We start from the raw sequence: 26,416 nt of genomic DNA, 5'->3' as shown, positions 1-26,416 counted from the left end.
CTTCCCACCCGCAGACACGGCCAATTGTGTCTGTAGGGACGCCCGAACAAGTTTGAGGTAACACGGGGATTCGAACCAGCGATCCCCGTGTTGGTAGGCAACGGAATGGACCGCTACGCAACCCGGACGCCACTCGGGTATCGCTGACGTGAATTTCAAGCTCTCCACCACGGGGCTGATAAGCACCAGTCTGAATCACTGCAAACCAACAAGGCACATGAACTTGACACAAGCTGTGAAGCAGTACGAACATATTTCCTCTTTTATTTACATTCCTTTTCAAATGTTAACATTTTCGCTAGAACTCTTGATCAGGTTGGCATTTTTTTCTCATTAAAATAAATTGGCACGAGTAAAACATATGTAGACAAAAGTTTATTTACACCATACAACATTTTGTTTTTAAATATTTATACAGGGCTGCAGATGGGAGAGCTTGCTGGGATCCTTCAAGCAGATTCTGCAGTATTAAAGTTGTGAAATATATTATTTATATAAAAGTGAGTATTATCTTTATTGCATTTAAAGCAATGAAGAATGTAGCTTGACAAACATTCATTTTAATATGACAGAAAAAATCCTCTTTGCCTCCCATGTTTTATATTATAAAGTAAAAAGTGTAGTAATGGCCAAACAGACTGTTATAAACTTTTTAAAAACCTGCATAAATATATACATTGTGCTCCCGGGTCCAGTTTTATCAAATCAAAACCAGACCCAACGAAGCCGGGACGACACGGTGGGTCATTTGCTTTGTGAGGTTCCCTCTGGAGGAGGTCGCCTTGTATAGCCAATCGCTCGGTGGGTATTTTGAAACACGTGATGGTAAATATTGAACACCAGGCTGCCCCACACTAAGTACACTAGTGAGAATACAAAAAGTAACACTGATGTTTTTTTCCCTTTTTTTTTTTTCTTTTCTTCTTTTCCTCCCTCTCCTCGGTCCTTATGTTGTATTGGCACATAAAGTCCCTGCCACGCTCGTGATATCCAGATATGTATGCCAAGGCTGTTAGAAAAGTCAGTCGCTTTTATCAGTGCAAAATACATCCCGTCTCCGCCTCTCCTGGTTTGCATTTCCAAGGTTTTTATTCATTTATTTATTTTATTTTTCTCCACACATACTCCCCCCTCCTCCTCCTCCTCCTCCCCGCCCCTGGCTTGGCTTCTAGACCTCGGTCTGGAAGTCTCCCTCCTGGACGTCTAAAGGGAGGTTGACACACTTCTCCCACTCGGCGGGTGTCATCTCCAGCGAGTCCTTGGTGTCGGATTCTAGTACATTCATTGTGGTGTAATTCTGGTACTCACAGGCTGGGTTGTAGCTCTCCCACGGGTTCTTGTTTGGCATCGCCTTGTCCTGCGAACACGGCCCGAGGGGTGGGAGATTAGCGGCATGGCATCCACAGGTACAAAATGTCATATGGTATGATTTAAAATCGACAACGACGACAACTATCCATCCATCCAGCCGTTATCCGAACCGCTTACCCTTACTCAGGGTCGCAGGGGTGCTGGAGCCTATCCCAGCAGTCACTGGGCGGCAGGCGGGGAGACACCCTGGACAGGCTGCCGGGCCATCACGGGGCCGACACATTCACACCTAGGGACAATTTAGTACAGCCAATCACCTGACCTACATGTCTTTGGACTGTGGGAGGAAACCGCAGCACCCGGAGGAAACCCACACGGGACGAGCCGGGACGACCCCCAAGGTTGGACTACCCCGGGGCTCCAACCCAGCACCTTCTTGCTGTGAGGCGACCGCGTTAACCACTGCGCCACCGTGCTGCCCTTAACAACAACTATAAAAACAATGTTTGCCCTCTCAGGGTGCTCTCTGAAATGGTGTGCGATATAAAGTACTGACCGGTCATCACCAGGAGAAGGTCAGGACATGTGTGAACGTTGCTAGACTATTCTCATGTCAGCAGACGGCCCTTTTCCCTGGCCCGGTACACTATATGGACTTGGGTAGTGAGCCATTCATGATCTCGGTGCACCCTCACAAAGATGCTTCAGAGAATAGGAGGAGGGAGACGCTGCCGCTGTGCAACGCTTGCTTATGTGTGCAGCTCTGCAGCGCATTCGTTTGGGGAAAAAGGAAAAGGGGCAGTGTGGTCGTAGTTATCGTTCTCTATACAAAAGTCCTTGTAGCGGTAGCTAAGCAACAAGCAGCAAATTATACTGTGCTGCGGGGGTGATTGAAATGTGAGTGAAAGAGGATTACATGCCGCCATAAAGGCTGCTGTGTAGCTGTCAGTGCCTATACACACAACGGTGTGACTGTTTGGTCGCCGGCCCAGTTTCTGCTTGTTACAGAAGCCGTTCTCCCTGGTCCGGGAGAGCGAAGGGCCAAAGCTCAACGTGTCGGGCGTCTGCGGCTCCAGCCAGGTGTGAAGCGCGGCGGTTGGACTTTTGATTTTCAACGGGGTCAAGAGCAGGTAAGGAGAAAGGAAAAGGACTTCTATATCCACCGTGAGGAGTAAAATTCACCTCAAGACCCCCCCCCCCCCCCAAGCACTTCAGCGAATAGCAAACTCAAGGATATATTTGTACAGATGTGGATCGATTGGAAAATGTGCCATGCATTAAATGACATAATGATGGGGCAGCTGGGCAGATAAATGTGCATGTAAATAAAGGTGCATTCATGGCCTCATGTCGGGATGGATGCACTCTGTCAGGACTGCATTACCGAGGACAGCCTCACACTCCTTCACTAAAACTGGCCTTGTGGAGAAAATGCTTCTCTGCTTAGCGCACAGCACCCACGCTAGCCCCCCACCCCCATCACCCCCCACCAGCTGCTGGCAAGCCCATTAGGCATAGCAGGCTCCTCTTCCACATGAGCACATTAGCTGGGTAACTGCTCATTTACACAATGACACACTTACATGTATGTATCCGGCACCGGATATCTTAAGAGAGGACATTTGGACGTTGTTTTCTTTAACTGGCAGACAGCCGTCCCCCTGGTTTCCTGCTACTCACCATGCTGCCCATATTTGGTATGTCTCGAAATCGGTCCAGGGTTTGAAATTTCTGATTCAGTTCCTGGAACAGCTCCATGTGTCTTTTCCTGGTGTGCATGACTTTCTGCAATAGCAAGGGGTTCTGGTATTGATAGCCAATAATGGAAATGCATCGTCCTCTCAAGCCCGCTCCGACTCTGCTCAGCTTGTGTTTGTAAGGCAGCTTACTTGAAGGCCAGTTTTCAGACAAATCTAATTTTTGCATATATCAAGGCTTTGCCAGAATAAAGGAAACACAAAATAAAACGTGCTGGAATAGAAAGCTTGGACACCACAGGCCACCAAAGCCATCTCACTGTGCCCTGACGGGGAGACTCGAGTCAGCGTCATTCTCCTGTGACAAACGCCGTCATTTAGCCATTTTTTTGTGGTTGAGGAGAATGCAGCTCTGGGTCTGATGCCAACCCTATATCTTAACCTCACAAACGGGGGGTGGGGGGAGTATGGAGCTAAGTGAAGCCAAGAAGGTTAACCCCATACTGGAAGCCGTTCATTGTTCATGTTTCCTTTTATTTTGGGCTGTGTGCTTGTTATATGCAGAAGAGCTTAGTTCAAGTCTGTAATGCAAAGATGAAGCTGAGGGCATTCATGGGTTGTGTGTTTTACCTCCTCGGGTGGCAAGCCAACATAATGGTTGTTTAAACCAGTGGTAAAATCAGATGTGAAACGTGCAAATGATTCTGAGAGCATACATTTTGGAAATTAACATGGAGCCAATGGATGTAGGGAGACGGAGGAGGAGGAAATGTGGATGGGAAGTGCTGCGCTGTTTGTCAATTGACAGCCTTGCTTTTACCTTAACTGCACAGCGTGGCAATAAATCTCGTGGAGTAGAGGCAATGGAACGCCAATAAGCTTAAGTGCCACAAAAGTGGAGGTAAATCAAATGACAAACACAGATGCAACAAAATGGCCCCTGAGTGTGTTGGAAAGCGAAATGCATGTGCTCAGAAAACAATTAATTCACGAACCTCAAAGTCCAGGTCGGAGTACCGCGACTTTCTCCTCTGTAAAAAAACACAAAAGACGGTCAGGTTCTGTTCACTTCACTGACATATATATATATATACTCCTATAAAACAGAACTAGCATAAAAATATACAACATGTGCAACAGTTTGGGACATTACAGAGGCCGGCCTGGATCCTCTGAGGTTTGGACACCTCAGCAGACCTACCTCCAAGGAGCTCATAGATATTGTTGACCCTGTCTCACTCCGTGAAAGCCCTGTGCCCTCCTCCATTTCAGCCAGGAAGTTCTTAACAGCGGTGCGGGGTTCAAAGGGCAGGTTCTGCATGTGCTCAGGAGCACTAGGGTACTGCTGCTCCAGGTTCACGTTCATGTGGTCCAAGCCTGACGGGCTGATGTTGAAGTCAGGGCTCATCTTGTAATGCATCAGCCTTTCATGCGGCAGCGTATCCATAGTGATGTTCATCTTGCTGTCCTCTTTCAGGAGGGCGGCCATGTTACCCGCCCCTGACACCATTGTCCCTGCCGCGGAGGCCCGGGGCATGACTATGTAGTCTGTCTCCATCATCTGGCCCTGCGCCGAGTGACCCTCCATGTCGTGGCCGCCCATGTCTTGGTCGCTCTGGCGCATGGCGTCGTCGGTGCACAGGTAAACGGTGCGGCGCATGTCAGCGTTGCTGTCAGCCATGCACGGCTCTCCCAGCTCACCCACTCCCATCGGCATGTGCAGGGCCGAAGGCTGCTGGATGATTACTTTGGAGATGATGTTGCCAGGCAACGTGGAGTAGTTAAGGCCCTCAGGGGCCTTCTCATCCTCCTCATCGTTGAGGGAAATGCGGGAGAGGGTGCCTGTGATGGTGGCGGCACGACAAGAGCCCATGTCTTTGTGAAGAGCTGCAGGGCAAAGCAATGCGAGGATTAGCGGGAAGCGCGCCGTAATAAGAGTGGTGCACTTTTTTTCCCCCTGGAATTATTCAGTACCCGAGCCAACAGAACAAGATAATTCAAAGCAATATTATTTAAACCAAATATTCAAATGAAAATCCTGGAGTGGAGTTTGTGCCCTGTGGGAAAAATTTATACGTATCGGTATTATTACATTTCACCTGGACAGAGGAGACGGGAGTGAATAAGTCGAGTACCCAGAAGTGAACATCAGCCACTCTGGGTGATTTTTTTTCTCCCCCTTTTTCTCCCCAGTTGTACTTGGCCATTAACCCCACTCTTCCGAGCCGTCCCGGTCGCTGCTCCACCCCCTCTGCTGATCCGGGGAGGGCTGCAGACTACCACATGCCTCCTCCCATACATGTGGAGTCACCCGCCGCTTCGTTTCACCTGACAGTGAGGAGTTTCACCCGGGGAACGTAGCACGTGGGAGGATCAGGCGCCCCGACCGACCACAGGAGGTGCTAGTGCAGCGACCAGGACACATACCCACATCCGGCTTCCCACTCACGGACATGGCCAATTGTGTCTGTAGGGACCCCCGACCAAGCCGGAGGTAACACGGGGACTTGATCTGTCAATCCCCTTGTTAGTAGGCAACAAAATAGACCGCTACACCACCCGGATGCCCCACTTTGGGTGATTTTAAATGAGACACAAAATCACTTCAAACAGTTTGCCTTTCTAAAACAGCTCAACACACAACGTATAAAGGCAAACATGTCCAGAGGAAAGTCTGGCTGAGGGGGTGGGGCAGAGACCGGGACTGCTCGGGAGGGTGGGGTAATTGGCCGGGTACAACTGGGGAGAAAAAGGGGGGAAATTCCAAAAAAAAAGAGTCAACCCTTCTGTGTAAGGAGCACGTTATGTGTAAGGAGCACGTTTCCACGGCTGCAGCAGGCTGGTGCAACGTGCCGCCAGTGGTCATGTGTGTGACGAGGCGCTGGTAACGGTGGCGCTGGTTCATGATGGAGCCTGTGAGTGTTCTTGTCACTAAAAATAACCAGCGAACTCTTGCAGGAGCTCTTGTTTAAAAAACGGCTTCATATGTTATTTCAATCAAATCATGGACTAATAAATCAATAATTAATGGGACCCAGAGTTCCGGAGGAACCAGACGAGACTGTAACTCACGAGGCGGATCCAATTCTGACTCACACGCTTCTAACAAATACCAAAATAGCGAAGTACCAAAACGTAACATCTAGGACGTGAAAGATCCCACCAGGAAAGACCTCTAAACAACCAGACAGACTGCGTTCTGTGTAATAACCGTCTCTTCTGTAACGGAGCCAACGTCTTACTAGAAACGAAAACGAAACCAGATTTGCAAAGCGACGGAGGAAACTGACGGAGGAAACTGACGGAGGAAACTGACGGAGGGAACTGACGGAGGAAACTGATGGAAAAAGCTGCTACTGAAATGTGGGCTGTCTTTATAAAGCAGGCTGGGTCGGCCCATCACCATTTCCACTAACATTTCGGCCCCAACCATGCTGCATAACTGACAAATAAAGCGAGTCTCGAGCATCTGGGTAGCGTAGTGGTCCATTCCGTTGTCTACCAACACGGAGATCGCCGGTTCGAATCCCTGTGTTGCCTCCAGCTTAGTCGGACGTCCCTACAGACACAATTGGCTGTGTCTGCGGGTGGGAAGCCGGATGTGGGTATGTGTCTGGGTTGCTGCACTAGCGCCTCCTCTGGTTGGTCGGGGCGCCTGTTCAGGGGGGAGGGGGAACTGGGGGGGGGGGTATCGTGATCCTCCCACGCGCTACGTCCCCCTGGTGAAACTCCTCCCTGTCAGGTGAAAAGAAGCGGCTGGTGACTCCACATGTATGGGAGGAGACATGTGGTAGTCTGCAGCCCTCCCCGGATCAGCAGAGGGGGTGGAGGAGAGACCAGGACACCTCGGAGAGCAGGGTAACTGGCTAGGTACCATGGGGGGGGGGGGGGGGAATAGGAAATAAATAAAGTGAGTCTCCAATGGCTCACTTTGTCCCGCAGTGTTGAGCTCTGAGATGAAATTCTGTGTTTTGGTAGCTAAGGACAAAACCCTCCAGTGGGAGGCGTCGGTTGCTATGCGACAAGCTGAGCACCTTTTGTGTTGTTGTCTAACACTGTTCGTGCAGTGGCATAGTGATGATGACGGCGTTGCTGATCGCAGACCATCTGTCTCTTACCTGATCGACAGGCGATGTCCACGTCTTTCTCAAAGTCCGTCTGTGGGTGCGAGAGGAAAACCGTCAGTATGACACCCAGGACAAGTCATGAGGTTTAAGTAAGGAACGCAGCATCAGGTTTAGCTGTTCTACAGAGAGGACGTGGAGGCAGACGGGGACTTTTGATACTTTTTCACAGTATTTTATTGGTCCGATCTTAATCTGCTCCACTCCAACAATACATCAATTAAACACCCATATCAAAATGCAACTGCAGCACTTCAAATTGGCGTTGGGAGGCATTTGTGCGTGCTGCTAATGACTGTGGTGAACCCGCCGGCGCCGACACCCTCTCGCCTCTGTGAAATCTGTTTCAATCTGACGGACATTAGAATACTAATGACGGATCATTGCAGCCATGAGCCTGTGGCGTGCTGCTGCATCAAGAGATTGGCGTCTCATTTCAAAGGTCAGTCGTAGAAAGGTCCTCCATTACCGCGTGAGGGGCGTGGGAAATGAGATGGACACGTGGCAAAGATGAGCAGCGAGTTAAACGGAGACGGGGGGTTGGGCTCAGGGCCCGGGAAAACCAAAGGGAGCAGATATAATTTATTAGAGGGCCAAGTGTCTCCCTTGTGCGGAACTGCAGTTCAATCAGAGCATTTTACAGGGAACGGCGACCCCAATGAGAAACGACGCCGCGCCCGGAAGAGGCCATGTTAAATTGAATATCAAAGAATGGGAAAGATGCACCAAGAGCGCGAGTTAAATGAAGGTCACAGGGGAGGGCGCTGTTACGCCTGTGTATTACATAGCAGCCAGGTAGCAGAAAGAAGATCCAGAGGGTGAGGAAAACTGTGGGATGACCGTGCCTACCATGATCTGAGCATGCCCATTAGGGAAGGTTCCTGTCGCGTCAGCACTGATCGGGTCTTGGCAGTTTCGGAGCCGACATCTGAAAGCATCTTGCACCTGAGGACGTAAAACCGTTGCATCTTTCATCACAAACACAACGTACGGCCATCAACTGGAATTCGTGCAGCATAAATTACGTCTTACGTCTTTCTTATTGGATTCAGGTGCTGAATTGAAGTGATAAAAGCAGCATAATAGATTTTTATTCTTTTTGTAGTCATCGTCTGATAAAACCCAAGATTCTACATGTGTTTATGTACTGACCTTACCTTAGGGCTGATTAAGGTGGATCAGAACAAGCTAATTTGGTTACTTGAATGTTAAATACCAGTAGCGGCTGGCCAGTACAGGGCGCCGGGGCGCCACCCCCTTCAAACATCAAGAGATGAAAATCTACTTAAACATGTTAAATATAATTTAGTTGTGTAATGCAAATAATGATGAAATAAAAGTGGTTTTCAGTCTTTGAGCGCCTGTCAGCAGCATTAAATATTGGTTCAAATGGTATTTGGTTGATTTCTGTCTGAATACATATACTTCCTGGGTGAGGGGCGCCGGCCCAACGATACCTTATGTAAGCCCCCAAACTTGTGGCGAGCAGGTGACCTGAGGCTGCTGTCCGATTGGTTTCTTCAGGTTTTCCAGGGGGCGCAGTTCTGTGCGCCCCAGACACTCCCACTTTTATCGGCAGCGGCTTGGTATTGTTTTAATGTTTTTTGATCAAACACGATTGGATAATTCTCGTGGCTGTCAATCATGTTCACACCCACCAACACGCCTCGTCTCGGCTATCAATCATCAGCCGTCTACGAACCCTGATAAAATCTATAGGCTACATTGTCCTTAATAACTCTGTGACTGTGTGGACATTAAAGCAGCTGTCAGGTGTGCTGCAACAGGCTAAATTGCGCCCCCCCCCCCACATAATTTTTAGCACCAGCCGCCACTGTTAAATACCTGGCAATGTAGACATATGCAAATGATCAGAACGTCCGCAATTTTAATGAGATCTAAACGATCTCTAGTGGAGTCGGAGCTATGGCTCTCCATGGTAAACGGTGTTCAGTTGGAAGAGAAATGTGCCGTGGACACTGGATAAGACCCTTACCTCTCTCCTTAGGATACAGTGCACCATCACAATGACGAAGCCCTGCAGTGAGTCAAAGACGGCAAAGAGGATCTGGAAGAGGATGGAGCGCTTGTCTGTCATCGCGAGCACCGCAGACATCCAGGTCAACGCCAGCAGAGGTAGGACAACACAGGAACTCCACAAAGACGCCCTAAGAGACACAGGAAAAGCAGGTGAGAGTGACGGGGGAGGCCGAGAGTAGAGGGAGTCTGAGAAGGCAGGCCATTCAAGAAAGCACAGAAAGTCCATGCTCTGCACTATCGGGGAACTCCATTCGAGTCATATTTCATGTCAAAACACTGATGTTTAAGTACACCTGATGCATATTTTAACAGGCTCACTGCAGAGCGAGCCGTACAGCCATCCACACTGACAAATATTCTCCAGGCATGTAAAATCCCTCCCTTCTCGGTGGTGTAAGCTATCCCGTACTGCGGTACTCTGTAAATGTAATGTATTCTGGGTTTGCATGGTGCTGGGGCGGTAGTGTGCTACATGCTGCACTGGTCTGAGTCAGCCTGACAAGGAGAGGAGGACACTGTGCTTGTGCACGGACTTCCTGTAGCATCGTGTTATTGATTCAAAGACATTGATGGGCACTTACATGGCATTGCTAGCTGTAGTTGCTGATAAAGCAGTTGTTGATACAACACCACATTTGGCACACTTGAGAGTTAATCCTGTATGCGGCTCACTCATCTGTCTGTGGGACGCAGAAAGAACAACATGACAAAGAGAGAAAAAAAAAATCTAGGAGCTCTATCTGTCCTAATATTTCCCCCATCATATTAGGAGCAGCAGACGGAGCCAATATGTGGGTGTTTTACGTATTTTCATCTTGGACTGATTCTGCCACAGAAATGTGACGCGATATTGCTCCCGAGAGAGTTCTGACCTCTTTATGTTTATGCCTCTAATTTCCTCTCAGAGGCAAAAAGAAAAAGGGGTCTAAATTTCCATATTTAAAAAAAAAAAATCAAAGGATGTGTATATTTTTACTGGGAGGTTCGGGGCGGGAATCTGCATGATGAGAAAAACAGATGTACTGATAAGACGGTGAATGTCTCACCCTGCGCGATGCTTCAGCTTCTTCTCCAGTATGCCGTCTCTGGACACCAGTTTATTAAAGACCAGGATGCCGATCACCATGTTGACCTGTCAGGAGACGAAAGAAGCCAAAAGTTTTTGCGATCAAACACAACGTAGTGGCCAAACTGCAGCAAAACGCCTCTGAAACCTGCAGCTGAACGTAAGGAAGATGCTCTGTGTCACAGGCAGATGATTGATGTCATGAGCTCGAGGCTGCTTCTTTCCTCTTCGCGTCTTCGCGTCTCAGTCTGGGCTGAGCTTTGACCTCCAGGGTTGTGTTGCTCATCGCAGTGACATTTCAGAGAATAGATGAGGCGTGCCCGGCACACTCAGGCCAACACAACAGCCTCGAGGAGCGATCTGCCAAACAAGAATCACTCGTCTCTTCAAAGGCACCTTTTCGGTATTAAAAAAAAGTGCCTGCACGATTGCAGATATGCTGGTTAGAAAATAATAAATAAATAAATAAATAGCCTGGAGCACAGGAGTGCAGCTGAGTGAACAGAGTACAACACCAGAAATAAGATTTGGCATCTTTTTTTTCCTTGTTTTTTTTTAAGTGGGGAACGGGCTCTGCTGCATCCAGACAGTGTTGGGATAATGCTCCAGTATTGGCGCGGTTACATCAGCAGTGTGCCGATCGTTTCGTGCTGCAGTGGTTTGTTTCCTCTGCATCTTTTTTTTTTTTTCGTGCAGAGATTAGTTTGTGTTCCTGCGAGGTGCAGCTGAAATGAAAGGCATAACGCACCAACACTGGGTTGGGATTTCATCCGGCTGATTGTTCTCATTTGGGCTGTCACTTCGTCTCTAACGTCTGCAATGATTTCAGGTCTCCTGACAGAACAGACACGATGGAAGATAAGATTGAGTATCGCACGTCCTCTGTCCCTCTGGCGCAGTCGTGCTGCGATACTTTCACAACCACATGTAATTTTCTCTGCGCAATAATGCAAACACGAGGTGATTTTAATTGGGTGTTTTCAACAGACGAAGTGCATGTCTAGTTTTATGATAATGTGGGTTGCAGGGCTTTATATTGGTACATGGGGAGACGTAGCCCAAGTGCACTGATCGATGGGACGTGTCACAACATGCTGGGAGTTACTAGAAGCTCAAATATGCTGGAAGAGCGGTTTGTTCCACATAATAGTTTGCTGTTGACCCTGACTTCCATCCATTATCCAAGATGCTTATCCTAATCAGGGTCACAGGGATGCTGGAGCCTATCCCAGCAGTCATTGGGCAGCAGGCGGGGAGACACCCTGTACATGCTGCCAGAACCATCACAGGCCGGGTGCGGTGGTGTGCGCCTGTAACCCAAGTCACGGGGAGGCTGAGGCTGGCGGCTCGTTTGAGCTCAGGGGCTCTGGGTTGCAGTGGACTGTGCCGATTGGGTGTCTGCACTAAGTTTGGTATCAATATGGTGCTCCGGGGTGAGCCCAAGACCACCAGGTTTTCTAAGGAGGGGTGCGCCGGCCCAGGCTGGCAACGGAGCAGGTCAAAGCCCCCTTGCCGCTCAGTGGCCGGATCGTGCCTGACCCTGACTTATGTAAAACAATTGGTGTGCATGAAGCACATCAAAGCTGTCAAAAATATTACAGCAATTACACTTAATCTTTAAATATTTTTTTCCAAACTGCCTACATTTTTGAATAAATTCAGTCAAGGTTCTCAAAGTGGAAGTAAATGAGAAATTGCATTTTGCAAAAACAAAGCTCGGCGTCTTTAGATTTTAAAACAAACTGCATCCGTTAATATCAGATGTTCATGTTCAGTAGAATAGGGAACATGGTTGTAATGAACGGGTATTTGGATGCCAGGCTCGATCTGGCGACATTCTGACTACGAGGCCATTGTGCTTTCGGTCAGGCATGCAGTATTGGGAACAGGTATTTAGAAGAGAAAGTGAGTAAATTAACTGTAATAGTGGGTCAACATTATGTCTTCCTTGTTTGTTCTTAATCAGATTTACAGATTCCCTGCTAGTTAAACCACCGTAGCCAAGACATCACTGATTTTGAATGCAGTAGGTTTCCATTATTTTGTGGATTTTCCTTTTAGTCTATAAAAAAAGACCAGAACTTTCCTAATGCCCTTTTTGATTTCATAACATACCAGAACCACCGCAGCGGCAGGTCCAACAAAAGCATACAGGAGCCCGCCTTCGAGAGAGAGCCAGCAACTGCAAAAAACAAACAAACAGTAAATCAGCAAACTCCCACCAAAAATACCCATCCAGCATTATGTTAATGGTGCACACCAACGTGTAGCTGTGTTCTTCTCCAGTGTCGGGGGAGTCGGGCCATATGCTGCGTTTCTGCTTCTCAACTTTCATAGTGTAATAAAATGCTTAAGCTTTTTAACCATTGTTTATGCATTCCATATTCAGCAGATATCATCATAAGAAATCAGGATCTTGCTGTGCTGTTTTGAAATTGTTTTTTTTTTTTAATTCCCCCCCTTTTTCTCCCTAATTGCATCCGGCCAATTACCCCATTCTTCCAAGCTGTCCCAGTTGCTGCTCCACCACCTTTGCTGATCCGGGGAGGGCTGCAGACTACCACATGCCTCCTCTGATACATGTGGAGTCACCAGCTGCTCCTTTTCACCTGACAGTGAGGGGTTTCACCAGGGGAACGTAGCGCGTGGGAGGATCACGCTATTCCCCCCCGACTGACCACAGGAGGTGCTAGTGCAGCGACCAGGACATATACCCACATCCGGCTTCCCACCCGTAGACACAGCCAATTGTGTCTGCGGGGATGTCCAACCAAGCCGGAGGTAACACAGGGACTCGAACCAGCAATCCCCGTGTTGGTAGGCAACGGAATAGGCCGCTATGCTACTGGACACCCCTGCTGTTTTGGGATTTAACAGGGTTCATACCAAGCTGGATTAGGGACTTTTTTTTGCATCAGCTGTATTGCAAAGTCCCAAATAGTAAATCAGCTAGAAGACAACCCATCACCACAGCATGACCTCTGACCTGTTTTATGTTGTCTTTTAGGAGAGGTTCAGTAATGAAGTATCATTTGAGCAGCATTATGGGAATTACAAGCTCACAGTACTACACATGGACTTACTGATAACAGTAAATAAAAAGGTGAATTAAAAAAAAATAGATAACTCACTACTGAGGTGTCCCGTAGCCTTTAGCTTTGGTGAATCCCATTGAAACGGCAACCACTAAGGCTGGCAACCCTTCAACAGAGAACAAATCAATAGTTATTTCCAGCAGTTCTACTTGTCAAAACTTAAGGGAAGTCAAGCCCAGCTCTAGAGCCTAACTAGGCTCCGACGCCTCCCGATAACTGTGAGGAGCGCACCCAAGACTGCAGCGAAGACTCCATTACAAGCTACAGTTTAAAGATTACAAAACCTTCCAACAGATTCCCACCAAGTATGTACATGTAAATGAGCAAGTACAGAATCCCAGTCTACTGCATGAGCTGCATAAAGTGACAGCTGGCTTCTGAGTATACTGCTCTTCTGAGTATACTGTTCTTCTGAGTATACTACTCTTCTGAGTATAGTATTCTTCTGAGTATACTGTTCTTCTGAGTATAGTATCCTTCTAGAAAATGGTAGCAATGGTTTCCATCTAGATAACCCTTGATGAGAACAAATGGATGCCCGTCTTTCCAACCTTGTGTATAACACACACACACACACACACTTATAGGGGGAAGCAAGGGAGACACATGGGGGGCGGTCATTCTGTTCCCTCTCAATATGTATGTGTATTGGATTGTTGCAGTCAGTCTTTGCCAGAGTGTGCTCGGAATATTAACACCTTCCCTCGAGGAGCAGTGCAGGCAGGTGCTATTGATGCAATCAGTTTCCTGGAGGCGCGAGGCGAGGACCCCGTGGTCATCCAATGTCTCTCTGCAGCAGTGAAGAGTTAAGGGGTGAGTCACGCTCACAAACACGTTTATAAATCAAGACGCGGGCAACCAACCCGTTTGACACACTGCCCTTCGACTAGACTGGTTACGGCTGAACACGAAGGAGCGAGAGCACCACGTGTTGTATCTCCATTTGAACATCCATTCTGCAAAATGGTTTAGCGTTCTGGTTCACGGAGGTTGACGGCGCTGTAAGGTGGACTATAATGCCACAGTTTTGCATATTACGGAGTGGAAATGTTATCGTCCTTCCATCAGCAAGTGAAAACCTTACCTGTCGTCACACGAAGTTCTTTTACTTCACTGGAAAACAGCCTTTGTCTCCACGTTTTTCCCCCCCAGCTAGCACTAGCAATGCAATGACTAAGAGAGCCTTGTTTGTTGCTAGGTAACAAGTGGAACGAGTGTGGGCTCGTCCATAATCAAATAGATTTTTTTTTAAAGAACAGATTTCTGAAGTCTGCAAGAAACGGCCCTTTGGACAAGGATTTGGAATGATGTTTAACTTGTGCATTAAACCAAGAACGGAAGACTTACATCTTGGAATATCAGTATTATGACCACATGTTTAACTAGGTACGCACTGAAAGCTATATGCATAAAACTGGAAGATTTTCAAATCATGCACGTATTAATCTGGTCCTTTCACTCCCCTGCGTATATGCAGAAGGTAATGAAAGTTGTGCATGATTACTGGTGTTTTATAATATATGCAACTTAACGCATTTAAAGTCAGCAGACACCACATCGCAGGCATACAGAGAATTTTAAAATATCTGTATTTATACTGCCCAGATATAAACCAGACAGCAGAATGTAATATGTGTCTACACATTTCAGTATTAAGAATAATTCATTTGAAAATGTGAGCTCATTGTGGTCCAGATTGTGGTCTTGCAGACTACCAGTGTAAAGGCATTGCAAACTGCAACAGGAGAACAATGCCACTTGTTCTCCCTTGCAGTTTACTATTTTCTATTCCATCCCTAGTTTTTATTTCTATTTTCACTGGGTAAAGTGTGGCGAGCAAAACGACACTGCAGCAGAGAACCTGACAGGACAAACGCTCAACCACCCGACCGATGGGAAAGTCAGAGAAAGGAGGAGCGAGAAAAGGGAGAGGAGAAACACAGCATCACTTAAAGAGAGGGAGGCTATGGAATGGAGTGGGATGATGACAGCTAAAGGAGAGGTTTAGGAGTCCTGCTGCTTACCCCATCCCAGACAGAGAAAGCGTTTGCGGATGAGCCTGGTCCGAACCTTCCCTGTCACTGCCATATAGGACTGCCAAGCCTCTGTAAGGACCCAGCAGAATGACGCCAGGAAGAAGAAGTGGAGAAAGGCTGTCGTCATGGTACAGACGCCCTGTTGATACATGGAGCAAAGGCGGGGGGGACAAGTTTATCAGGGTTCAAATGAAACTCTGGCAGGCAGACATGCAGAATACTTTTTCAATGAGTAAAAAGGCATGGAGTCAGAGAACGGCACACTGGCCACCCAAAAGTCGCGGCTGTGTCACGAGAAATTACTAAGACCTTATGGATTTTCACTATCAAGGACCTCCCTGGCAAGACCCCCTCTGCTGATGTGCGGTTTGTGTTGACATATTTCATTCAATAACTTTCCCGGACCTTTCCAGGAAAGCTGGAAGCTTCAGTGTCCTCGGGGCGAACATCAGTGAGGACCTGACCTGGTCACACACCCCGCCGGTGTCGCATCGAGGTGGCGAGACAACGGCTCGTCTTCCTCCACAGAGTGAGGAAGTTCAGCATGACCTGCGGGATACTCTGCAACTTTTACAGACGCACCATCGAGAGCGTCCTGACCGGCTGCATCACCACCTGGTACGGCAGCTGCGCCGCCCTCGACCGCAGGGATCTACAGAGGGTGGTGAAAACACTGCAGCACACCACCAGGACTGCGCTACCACCCGTGGTGCCCAGAGGTGTTTGACACCCAGAGGTGCAGGGAGAGAGCCCAGCGGAGGGCTGGGCTTTCCTGTTCCCTCTGCTACCATCTGGCAAACGGTACCGGAGGATCCGGGCCCGAACCAACAGACTAAAGGACAGCTTTTACCCACAAGCCATAACACACACACACACACACACACACACACACACACACACACAAAACTCCCTGTGTGGTGTAAAGTGAAGTGTGTGCACACACTTCACTTTACACCACACCGTTCACTTTTAGCCGTACCCCTCCTGCACCACGTACAAATACATTACCATAGTTAGGACAGCAAAATACCTCTGTACATATACTCTTACATTACCATGTCTACTGCTAACTTTAGCCCCATTATGTGACTTTAGCTGAAATTTGACTTTATTCTTCTCCAGCCTGTACACACTGTGAAATTATAAGGAAAAGGAAACTAAAACTTCAGAGGGTTGTGCATTTTTGAAACAGGTAAAGTGTAAAATACACGTGTTTCAGTTTTGGGAGTCAAGTGATGGAACGGTCTGACATTGTGTAGCTCGCTGTTGGGTTTCAGAACATCTTTAAAATGTAAAATAACTAAGGATTACTACTTAGTATACATTCTTCTTTTCTTCCTTTTGTAACTCTGATATTGTGTACAGGACAGGCAACAGTAAGCCCTGGGCTTCAGCCGCTTCCTTCTTAGATCATTGATTGACCGAGTTTTGTTGTGTGAAATGGACTGACGTAAATATTGTAGCGAATTCGGGGGGCAGTCCGGGACCGCCACAGCCGGGACGCGAACCCGTATCTCCCGCTCCGCAAGCGACAACGTTAACCAGTCGAGTAAAGGGTCCGACCCGTTAGTCAAGGACCGACGTGTCTACTTGTCCATGCACGTTACAATATGTACCATGATGTGTACATTTTTTTCTGTCGGTCACATCTCTACTACTATTATTACTACTACTACCACTTCTACTACTACTACTACCACTTCTTCTACTACTACTACTACTACTACTACTACTTCCAGCTGCTCCCGTTAGGGGGCGCCACAGCAGATCATCCGTTTCCATCTCTTCCTGTTCTCTGCATCTTCCTGTGTCACACCAGCCACCTGCATGTCCTCCCTCACCACATCCATAAACCTCCTCTTTGGCCTTCCTCTTCTCCTCTTCCCTGGCAGCTCCATATTCAGCATCCTTCTCCCAGTATACCCAGCATCTCTCCTCCACACATGTCCAAACCATCTCCATCTTGTCTCTCTTGCTTTGTCTCCAAACCGTCCAACCTGAGCTGTCCCTCTAATATACTCCTTCCTAATCCTGTCCTTCTTCATCACTCCCAATGAAAATCTTATCATCTTCATCTCTGCCACCTCCAGCTCCACCTCCTGTCTTTTCATCAGCACCACTGTCTCCAAACCATACAACATAGCTGGTCTCACCACCATCTTGTAAACCTTCCCTTTAACTCTTGCTGGTACCCTTCTGTCACACATCACTCCTGACGCTCTTCTCCACCCACTCCACTCTCTTCTTCATCTCTCTGCTGTACTCCCTGTTACTTTGGACAGTTGACCCCAAGTATTTAAACTCATAGGCCTTCATCACCTCCACTCCTTGCATCCTCATCAACTGTCTGTTGCATATGAACACAAATGTATGACTGAAATAAATCATTCATTCAAATTTAGCTTTTTTGTTGTTTTGTTTTGTTGTTTGTTTGTTTGCTATTTTAGCTTAGTTTTAATTTATCAGGCTGGACTGTAACTACTGTAAATTTATAATTTTATATTTTCTTTGTTAATTTTTAGATTTTTTTTTTTTTTAGCTTCAACTTACTCTGTTTGTCACATTTGTCACATGCAGTAGCACCACAGGAGGTGCTACTGCAGCGACCAGGACACATACCCACATCCGGCTTCCCACTCACGGACAATTGTGTCTGTAGGGATGCCCGACCAAGCCGGAAGTAACACGAGGATTCTAACCGCCGATCCCCGTGTTGGTAGGTAACAGAATAGACCGCCACGCTACCCGGACGCCCTGTATTGTTGTGCATTTGACAAATAAAACAACTTGAACTTCCTGTAATAGCAACAGCCTATCGGCTATGTGAACAAGCTGGCTACAGTGCAATACAGTTACACTGCTATACAGCACATCTTACCAAGCTGCTCCAATGAGGGGCAATTTGCAACACATAACGCAACAACAAAGTAGCGATACTGCTAACGATCAGAGCCTGTCTAAGTGAAACAAAAAGGAATGGTGTGTTGCATTTGCCTGCACTAGAAACCTCATTAGTATGCTAGGGACTCTACCTGGAGGCATGTGAGCCAAGGTCAACAGTTTTACACAGACAAGAGGGGTAACAACGCACGACGGCGCTCAGCCGATACAGAGCGCGCCCATTATAGGTGAGGTGAGTGAGTGCATTGGAGACTGGCAATGGAGCAGCGTTTTCCTGCTTCATTAGTTTGTTCATCATTGTTCCACACAAAAGCATCTCCAAATGTGAGTGTTTGAAATAGGATTAGGCTTAAAGAAGTGTCCTTAAGAATCTTTTCAATGGGCGCTGACATTTGCAGTGGGGAAGAAGAGATTAAGTTGTTCCAGTTCAGGGCCACTGCTTATTTGCAGTGGGAAGCTGTGCTAATCTGAGCGGTGCTGCACAAAGACTGGAAGATTGAGTGTATCAGCTCATTCAGAGGGGGTGTCTGCAGCATACAGTGAGATCTCTGGTCTACTTCACACCCCCGCCGAGAGGAACACACTAAACCTATCAGTCCCCTGTGGTGTGAGTGCCGCTCACGGGGGACGATAATCCAACATTAAGTGGACTCTTGGAAAGATTAAATAATCTTTATCTACAGCCACGAGGAATGCTGATCTACACATATATGTATATCCATCCTGATCAATACTCCTACCTCCGCAGGTGTGCTATTGTGACCCAAGTCCCAAGAGCTGATCTGCATCTCCCTCTCATACTGTCAAATGCTTGGAATTCAGTTGAAACGGATGTGGTCATGGTTTTTTGGGGGGGGTTTTGTGGAGTTCCCCCCCCTTTTTCTCCCCAGTTGTTCCTGTCCGCTTCCTTTCACCTGACAGTGAGGGGTTTCACCAGGGGAACGTAGCACATGGGAGGATCACGCTATTCCCCCCAGTTCCCCCTCCCCCCTGAACAGGCACCCTGACTGACCAGAGGAGGTGCTTGTGCAGCAACCAGGACACATACCCACATCCGGCTTCCCACCCACGGACACAGCCAGTTGTGTCTGTAGTGACGCCCAACCAAGCCGCAGGAACACAGGGATTCGAATTGGCGATCCTATTGCCTATTTATCCTACTGGAAGGGAAAAACCAGTAACGTGATGGTATATGTTTTGATAGCAGCACCATCAACTTTTTCATTTCTTATGAGCGGTAGTACAGAAAACCTGTAGTACTCAAAACTTAGCTTAATTGGCTACAGACTCATACCTGAGACTGTTTTAGTCTTGGTATTGCTCGTATGCCATCCAAGATGCTGAAAACAAGTCCTTTCTTGTTTCTTGGAGACAGGTCATGAGCAGCATGTGTGTCTTACATCTCCCTTAGCCGTTCTGCCCCTGTGCATCGTAGCATCTTCCACGAACCTATAATGTCCTCCTGAGTGGTTCTCTTAACCTTAACACAAAACAATCTATACAGTACTCCTTTCAAACAAACATTACTACAACACTGGATGGAGACAGGCAGCATTAAAATGTGGTTGAAGCAGAGAGTACACACTGCCCTTCAGAATGGCAAATGCCGGGAGATGTTGAGCTCACTGTGTCAGTATCCATGGAAACAGAGGAACTGAGGAAGGGACTGCATTAAAACATTGCAGAGCTGACGTAGATAGACATTAAAGGTAAGGTTTGGGTTACCGAGGGCCGTACCTTAACGACGGAAATTCGAGATCCCATCAAGCATGAGATTTGAGCCTGTAATGAAGCAGCGTGGCAGAGCCGGACACGGTCCTTACAGTTTCTCAAACATTTGCAGCCGGTCCTGCTGAAAGTCTGATTGTCATAAACTGTTGCACAATTTGCTCCGTTATACAGTGGAGACAAACAGGTTGTCGGGAGCAGAAGCGAGGAGGGAAAAGGTGCGAAGACATTGTTGCCTTGGCAACAACTGAATTCTGCGGTAGAATGAGGCAAACCAGATTACATAATGTTTAGATCCATGACGATTGATCACATTTTCCAAGAAACCCGAGACCTCTGATTTTTGCAGCTTACTGTTAATTAACTTCAATGAATTGTTCAGTAGCTGTAATATACTGCAAACCAGCTTACTTTTCATATCTTAGATAAATTAGATTTCACACACACAAATGTCTCCACTTCGTGGACACTGCACAATCACTACTGCTTCAAAACAGTTTTTTGTCTTGGAACGTATAATTTTTGATATTTTTTCACAATTTCATTACAGTGAAAACGTGGAGATAACCGAATCGTCTTCCACGTCATGTAAACCGGGCTAGTGTTCTACACATGGCTGAGTACATTGTTTTCCCAAAGGCATTTAAGTTTGTGTTAAAAAGTAACCTTCACTAAATCGGTCTGATCTTGCCAACAGCACCAAATAGGGGTGGAAAAGGATGAATGAAAGCGTGAGTGATGATTTATTGACTTAATAATTAGGGTAATTTCATTAAGACCTGAGCCCCCTTCCTATCAAAGGGTAATGCATGTTAATCTGATGACCATTTAGTCATAAAGATGAAGACTGTCATGGCATAGAAATGAGCGATTAGATGCTCGGGTGGTGCAGTGGATCATATATGCTACCCCGCATTGCTCAGGGCTTGGCTGGGTGTTGCAGGGAGCTCAGTTGGCAGTGCTCCCGGATGGTGACCTGGTAGGGGTAATGTGTCCCAACATTGCAGTTATGACCAACAAATGGTGGGGCGCCTGTACAGCTGTGGGGGGACCCGGTGGAGAGAGCATGAGCTTCTGCGGGCGTTAGGTCCCCCTAGAGAAACCTTCAGCTGGCAGGTGAAAAGAAGCAGTCGGCTGGCTCCGCGTGAATCAAAGGACACACGTGGACGTATGCCCTTCCCAACCACTGTAGGGGTCGTGTAATGCCGGGGTAACACAAATGGACATGATAGATTGGGATGAAAAGGGGAGAAAATAGAAATAAAATCCCCCTTCATGTTACTTGCTGCAAGGAGCACAACCACAGACCTGAGAAGACACTATTTCTGAAACGTATAAAAGAAAACAAGTAGAGGAACGAATATTCGGTTGCTAGTCCTCACACCATTGCCTTTGCATATGCATATCCAGAATGCAAATGTGCATTTTCAGTGGTCGCATGTTTAACGTAACACCTCAAGGACAACATTTAGAAGGTGTGAGGCCCTTTCATAAAAACATTGAGCCAGTGCCTGGAAGATTACTGCACCACACCCAGGTTCCCTTCCTAGGATTCTGATTCAGTGGGAATGGGGTATGAGACTTCGGAGCAGTGAAAACTACTTCCCTCACCTCATTACATCTCAGGGAGGCTTGTTAGGGGCATGCTTCTTTCCGTAAATAACAAACCAGCACCCTGTGGGGAGGAGTGATTGGAGCCCCAGGAGACCAGAGAATTGACTCCACCGTTCAAGAGCAAGCACCAAGGTGCCATAACTCCACAGCAAAAGGCATTCTTACTGCAAAGTTATTCTCTTTAAATGTCTTTGGGACCTTGCCTGCTTTTGTGTTTTTGCCTTTAAGAAACGTGTACCCGCTCATATGCAAAAACATAGAAAAGAGACAATTAAGATCTTGAAATGTAGATAGCAAAAAGTTAGATATGTTTTCTTTTTCTTAGCATCTTGCACATTGTTCTGGCCAATAATCAACTCATCATATAGATGGCAGTAGCAGAGAAGATATCTAGGTGTCATTTACACATTCTGACTTTGAAATAAAGGGAATAAAACAAAGCATTTACACTGCAGAAACTGTCCAAAAGAAGCGACAGTGAAGCCCAAAAGTAAGGTTTTCAGGCTCCACTAACACGAGGATTACACAGTCCCTGTGATGAGAGACCTGTTTTATCAGCACTGCTCTGTTTCTACATATCAAGTGGCATTCAAATAAAAGGCGATTCCCTCTAATCTCCCAAAATTGACTTCTGTGAGCTATCTTAAGTTTGTAATGTGGTTTAGTCGCCCAGACTTCAAATGGGCGCCTTGAGGGATCAAGTGCTTGACTCATTTCATTCGCTTCATTCACCTTGGTGCCATGTTTGCTTCACTGACATCATGAGGGGATTAGGCGCAGAAGTGCCATAGACTCTAATGTTAAAACTCTGCTATAGAAATACAATTTCAAGAGTCGGACTGATCACAGTCACAGCTGGAAATCATCTCAGCAGCTACAACAACTCATGGCTTAGCTATGTTTTCTTACCGTTGTTTTATGAATGAAAGTCAATCAGCAGAGCAACCATTCACCTGCATTCATTTTACACCACGAAAACCGTGACGGTTAAACACATCTGAAGTCTTTCAATAAGGGCTCTGAAATTATGATAGCCTGACCTCTCTGTCATTTTATTCACTGTTGAAATAGTGTTTTTACAGCAGAGTTTTAACATTGAGGTCTATGACCTCTCTGTCATTTTATTCACTGTTGAAATAGTGTTTTTACAGCAGAGTTTTAACATTGAGGTCTATGGCACTTCCACCTCTAACCCCCCTCAGTCAACCAAACATGGCAACAAGGTGAACGAGGTGAATGGTTTGTCTCAAGGCAGAATTATGTCTGAAAACAACACCCCTATCCTTGATTCTACCCCGTTAAAACACAGCAGATGTCACTTCATGTCATGGGAAGAGCTAGTCATTATCCCTGTGCAAAGCCAAGCATCAGCTTGTGCGCCGGGTTTGTTTTCCTTCTCCTCTGTTAATATTACTACTGGACGGGCACACAAAACAAAGGTAAACACCGCCGGCTTGTCACACAGCCTAGGTGCCCAAGCGCCCACAAAAAAAAAAACCTAACATATTACTTTCTCATTATGTGCTATATGTTCAAAATCCCTTGTAGAGGCCTGACTGGTTCCCTCAGTCCGTGCTACGTGCCAAGCCAAACCGTGTCTGCACCCTCAGTTTGTCGTCCTGCCACAAAGCGAGACAAACAAAGTCGGAGGACAAAGCGGAGACACGGGCAACTCACTGACTTCATGTTCCCAATGGACACCTCCGCAACAAAAGGATGACTTCTATTAGACAACGGGCAATTTTGAATCTGTAAACAGCGGAGCCCATCGTATATCTTTCAAGAGATTGAGAGGAGAAAAAAAAAATGGAGATAACATGGCACTGAAACCCACATAGGGGCCATGTTTTCCTCTGCCTGCCAGCCTGCCACTCAAACATCGGCTTCTGCATCCCGTCAAACAGCTGAAATGTTTCTCAAATATTGTTACAGCAGGAGAGACAGGAAGGAAAACAGAAGGACAGAGCTAATAATAAATACTGGGCCCTCAAAGCTTTTACAACAGCACCAAGGAACCGGGCCTGATGCCGTTTATTGTTAAGCTGACTGCGCTTACAATGCCACAGTTGTCTTCTGTTGCTGATGGGCTTTGCTTTCATGGCTTGGTCTCTTCCCAGTCGAGACACATGGACAGGATGTCCATCACGAGAGCCCCAGCGCAAGAAACTTTTATGATTATTTGCAGTTTGTGCTGAAATGTTGTCTTAATGGACTCGACGCTGAGGGTTTAGGGGTATAAACTGTGGCTATGATTTACAGCTTCATCTTCACATGAGCATCCTGTCTGTGGTCATACGAGGCACGTTCAGACAGGCATGCGTAGCAGCATTCGTAGTGTTTTGGAGGTGTAGGGAAGCCGTTTCTGTCGGGGTTTAACACAGCTGGCCTTTTTGTTATAAATTACCTGAGATCTGAAGTCAGGCCACTTAAACCACTTGAGTCCTCGACTCAGCCTGACGGACAGTAAAATCTACTCTTTCAATACGTATGTCAGCAGAATTTGGGGTATTTACTGAAATTTACCTGCTCTCTTTGCCGATTTCAGAGACATGTATCTTATTAACAGCGTTGCAGTGTGAGTAAGGAATCTGAAGTGGCGGATCCCGTAATGAAGACGGACGAGGACGGGGTCCTTGATTAAATCTGACAAGCCTTCAAACCAACTCAGCGCTAGAAATGGCCTAAAGCTTTGTGCAATCACGGCCTTGGACTCTATGTCATATCAGTGCTGCTAACAAAGAAACCAAATAAACGTGGAGGGAGAACGCTGTGTTGTGATAGTTTATGGGATGCATCAGTTCTAATTATTCAGAGTAGGAACAAATTCAGGCGCCGCTGAATGGTGACATAACAGGTACTTGTGGATTAACACAGATTTTACCCACACTCATGGGTTTTAAGGGGATAAGCTCGCCATCACTGAGTTTCTGTCCCTCTCCACAGGCAACCGATGACTTTATATCCAGTATGGACTCCCTCCCTTTCCTTTCATGTATTATCCTATAAGGAGCTGTACTGAAATTGCCGTAGATTTGTCCCAAACCACACTTCAGAGATGTGTCCTTCATTGCATGTCTTCTAATCAGATGTAATGACAAATACATCTTTTGAGAATCGGCGTCAACAACTGGCAACCCCCCCCCCCATGCAGTTGGACATATACGGAACCAACAGCGTCTTTACCATGACGGCATTTCCACACACAAATAAAGTCTTGCCGATGATAAACAGAGATGCTATGAGGAGCTGTCATACTAAAACGCAGTCTGGTTAAGTAAAGTGTGTGGCTTAATGTTAGAAATAGATGAACTTTATGCAAAAAAGAAGAAACTTCGCAACTACGTGTGACCCTCAAGAATGGTAAAAGTGTGTTGAGGATGTGCCAGTAAAAGCACAATGTCTCTGTTTCAGGGCAATGTGTCATTCCGTAGTGCCGCTGCCAATTCGCTGAGGGCATCTGTGTAGGCAGCTTGTAAATCCCAACTCCTGTTTGCCAAACAATCTTTTACATTAGCTGGTTGTTTACTGGCCGGGCACACAGTTGAAAGGGGACGGTGGTACATATTCACTGGACATTTTTGTCTCTTAAACTTGGTTTTTGGCCTGGCCTTTTGAATTCCACTGACCAGACCGAAGGTCTACGCGAGATGCCGCTCTCTCTGTAATCTGCAAAGCTACGTTCACCGTATTCTCCCATGATTCCCACAAGTCATTTCGATAATGCATACTGCACAGTAAATCTAAGTAACCGAGCTGCTTTTATCCTCCAACCTTAACTCTTAAGATGGGTTTTATTGTCACCATTAGAGGATAACTTCAGGGAAGGCACTGCAATAATTTCATTACATTTTGATTGACCTGTGCAACATGGCTCCCTGTGAGACATCCTCCCCCTTCCATGGCCGTATCCCACACGCTCCCATCTTCAATCCCTTAACTGCTATTGTGGACAATGCTGAGTTGTTAATGATCGCTGTGCCATTCCTTTGAATGATGGCAATACAGCCAGCACCAATATTTCATTTTAAAGTGATATGACTCTCTTTTTCGTATCCATACTTTAGACTTTTTCTTGACAGTCTCTCACTTTTAACTGCAATTCAAGATCATCACTGTCTCAACGCCAATTAACTGGGGTTGTCTCAAGTTTACCAGAGGATAATGATGCCCCTGACTTAAGACTAATTGTCCTCAACCAAAGTGAGAGACCTATACCTCACAGAGGCATTACAAACTGTTAAAGTCCCATTTACATTACTCTTAATATCACATTTGCACAAATGCATATGTTAATCAGGGCAGAGCCTACAGGAAGCAAGTGCCTTGCTGTAAAGCTAGTATATATTATGCTGCTGCTATGTTCCTCTCATATTCTCTGTAACAGAGGCACCATCTCTTGCAGCATAAACTTGTGGCATACATATGCATAATCCAGGACACTCATGTATGTGAAAACAAGGACAAGCCACATCAAGGTTAAGAGTAAGACAACAGATATGAGTCTGGACTGTTGCCATGTCTGGTAAATCCTAAACAGGAAAAGAAATAAGATGCCATACAGCGTCAAGGCACTATTTCATAAACAGCTCGATACACAACAAGGTATTTTAATTAATGTTGACAGTAGCTAATGCCGCCCTTTAAAAATGAATGGAAACGTCTGGAAAATCACGGATGAACCGAAATCAATTCAGAACTAGACAAGGGCAAACGGGACTATTTTTCTGATCATTTCTTTGTCACTATACCCTGGTGTTGAAGCATGATGGCCCAGCGGCAAATACTTTGTGATTTAACAGAAACA

The 26,416-nt window shown here is 46.6% G+C and overlaps 1 protein-coding gene across 1 annotated transcript in view; it reads right to left on the bottom strand.

Moving 5' to 3' along the window:
* Positions 1-1,168: 1,168 nt before the first annotated feature.
* Positions 1,169-26,416, bottom strand: part of adgrb3 (adhesion G protein-coupled receptor B3) — a 179,051-nt gene continuing 153,803 nt past the window's right edge. The window contains exons 19-30 of the mRNA XM_056291703.1: positions 15,358-15,508; positions 13,370-13,439; positions 12,354-12,420; positions 10,219-10,304; positions 9,754-9,852; positions 9,129-9,300; positions 7,982-8,077; positions 7,127-7,166; positions 4,210-4,895; positions 4,004-4,039; positions 2,992-3,096; positions 1,169-1,357 (exon numbers count right to left, since the gene is read on the bottom strand). Of these exons, the coding sequence (XP_056147678.1) occupies positions 1,169-1,357; positions 2,992-3,096; positions 4,004-4,039; positions 4,210-4,895; positions 7,127-7,166; positions 7,982-8,077; positions 9,129-9,300; positions 9,754-9,852; positions 10,219-10,304; positions 12,354-12,420; positions 13,370-13,439; positions 15,358-15,508 (1,797 nt within the window). The remainder of the gene's footprint in view (positions 1,358-2,991; positions 3,097-4,003; positions 4,040-4,209; positions 4,896-7,126; positions 7,167-7,981; positions 8,078-9,128; positions 9,301-9,753; positions 9,853-10,218; positions 10,305-12,353; positions 12,421-13,369; positions 13,440-15,357; positions 15,509-26,416) is intronic.

The sequence above is a fragment of the Lampris incognitus genome, chromosome 13 (assembly GCF_029633865.1).
Source record: "Lampris incognitus isolate fLamInc1 chromosome 13, fLamInc1.hap2, whole genome shotgun sequence".
Lineage (NCBI taxonomy): Eukaryota > Metazoa > Chordata > Actinopteri > Lampriformes > Lampridae > Lampris > Lampris incognitus.
The sequence above is the reverse complement of the archived record's forward strand: the minus strand, read 5'-3'. Positions and strand labels throughout refer to the sequence as shown.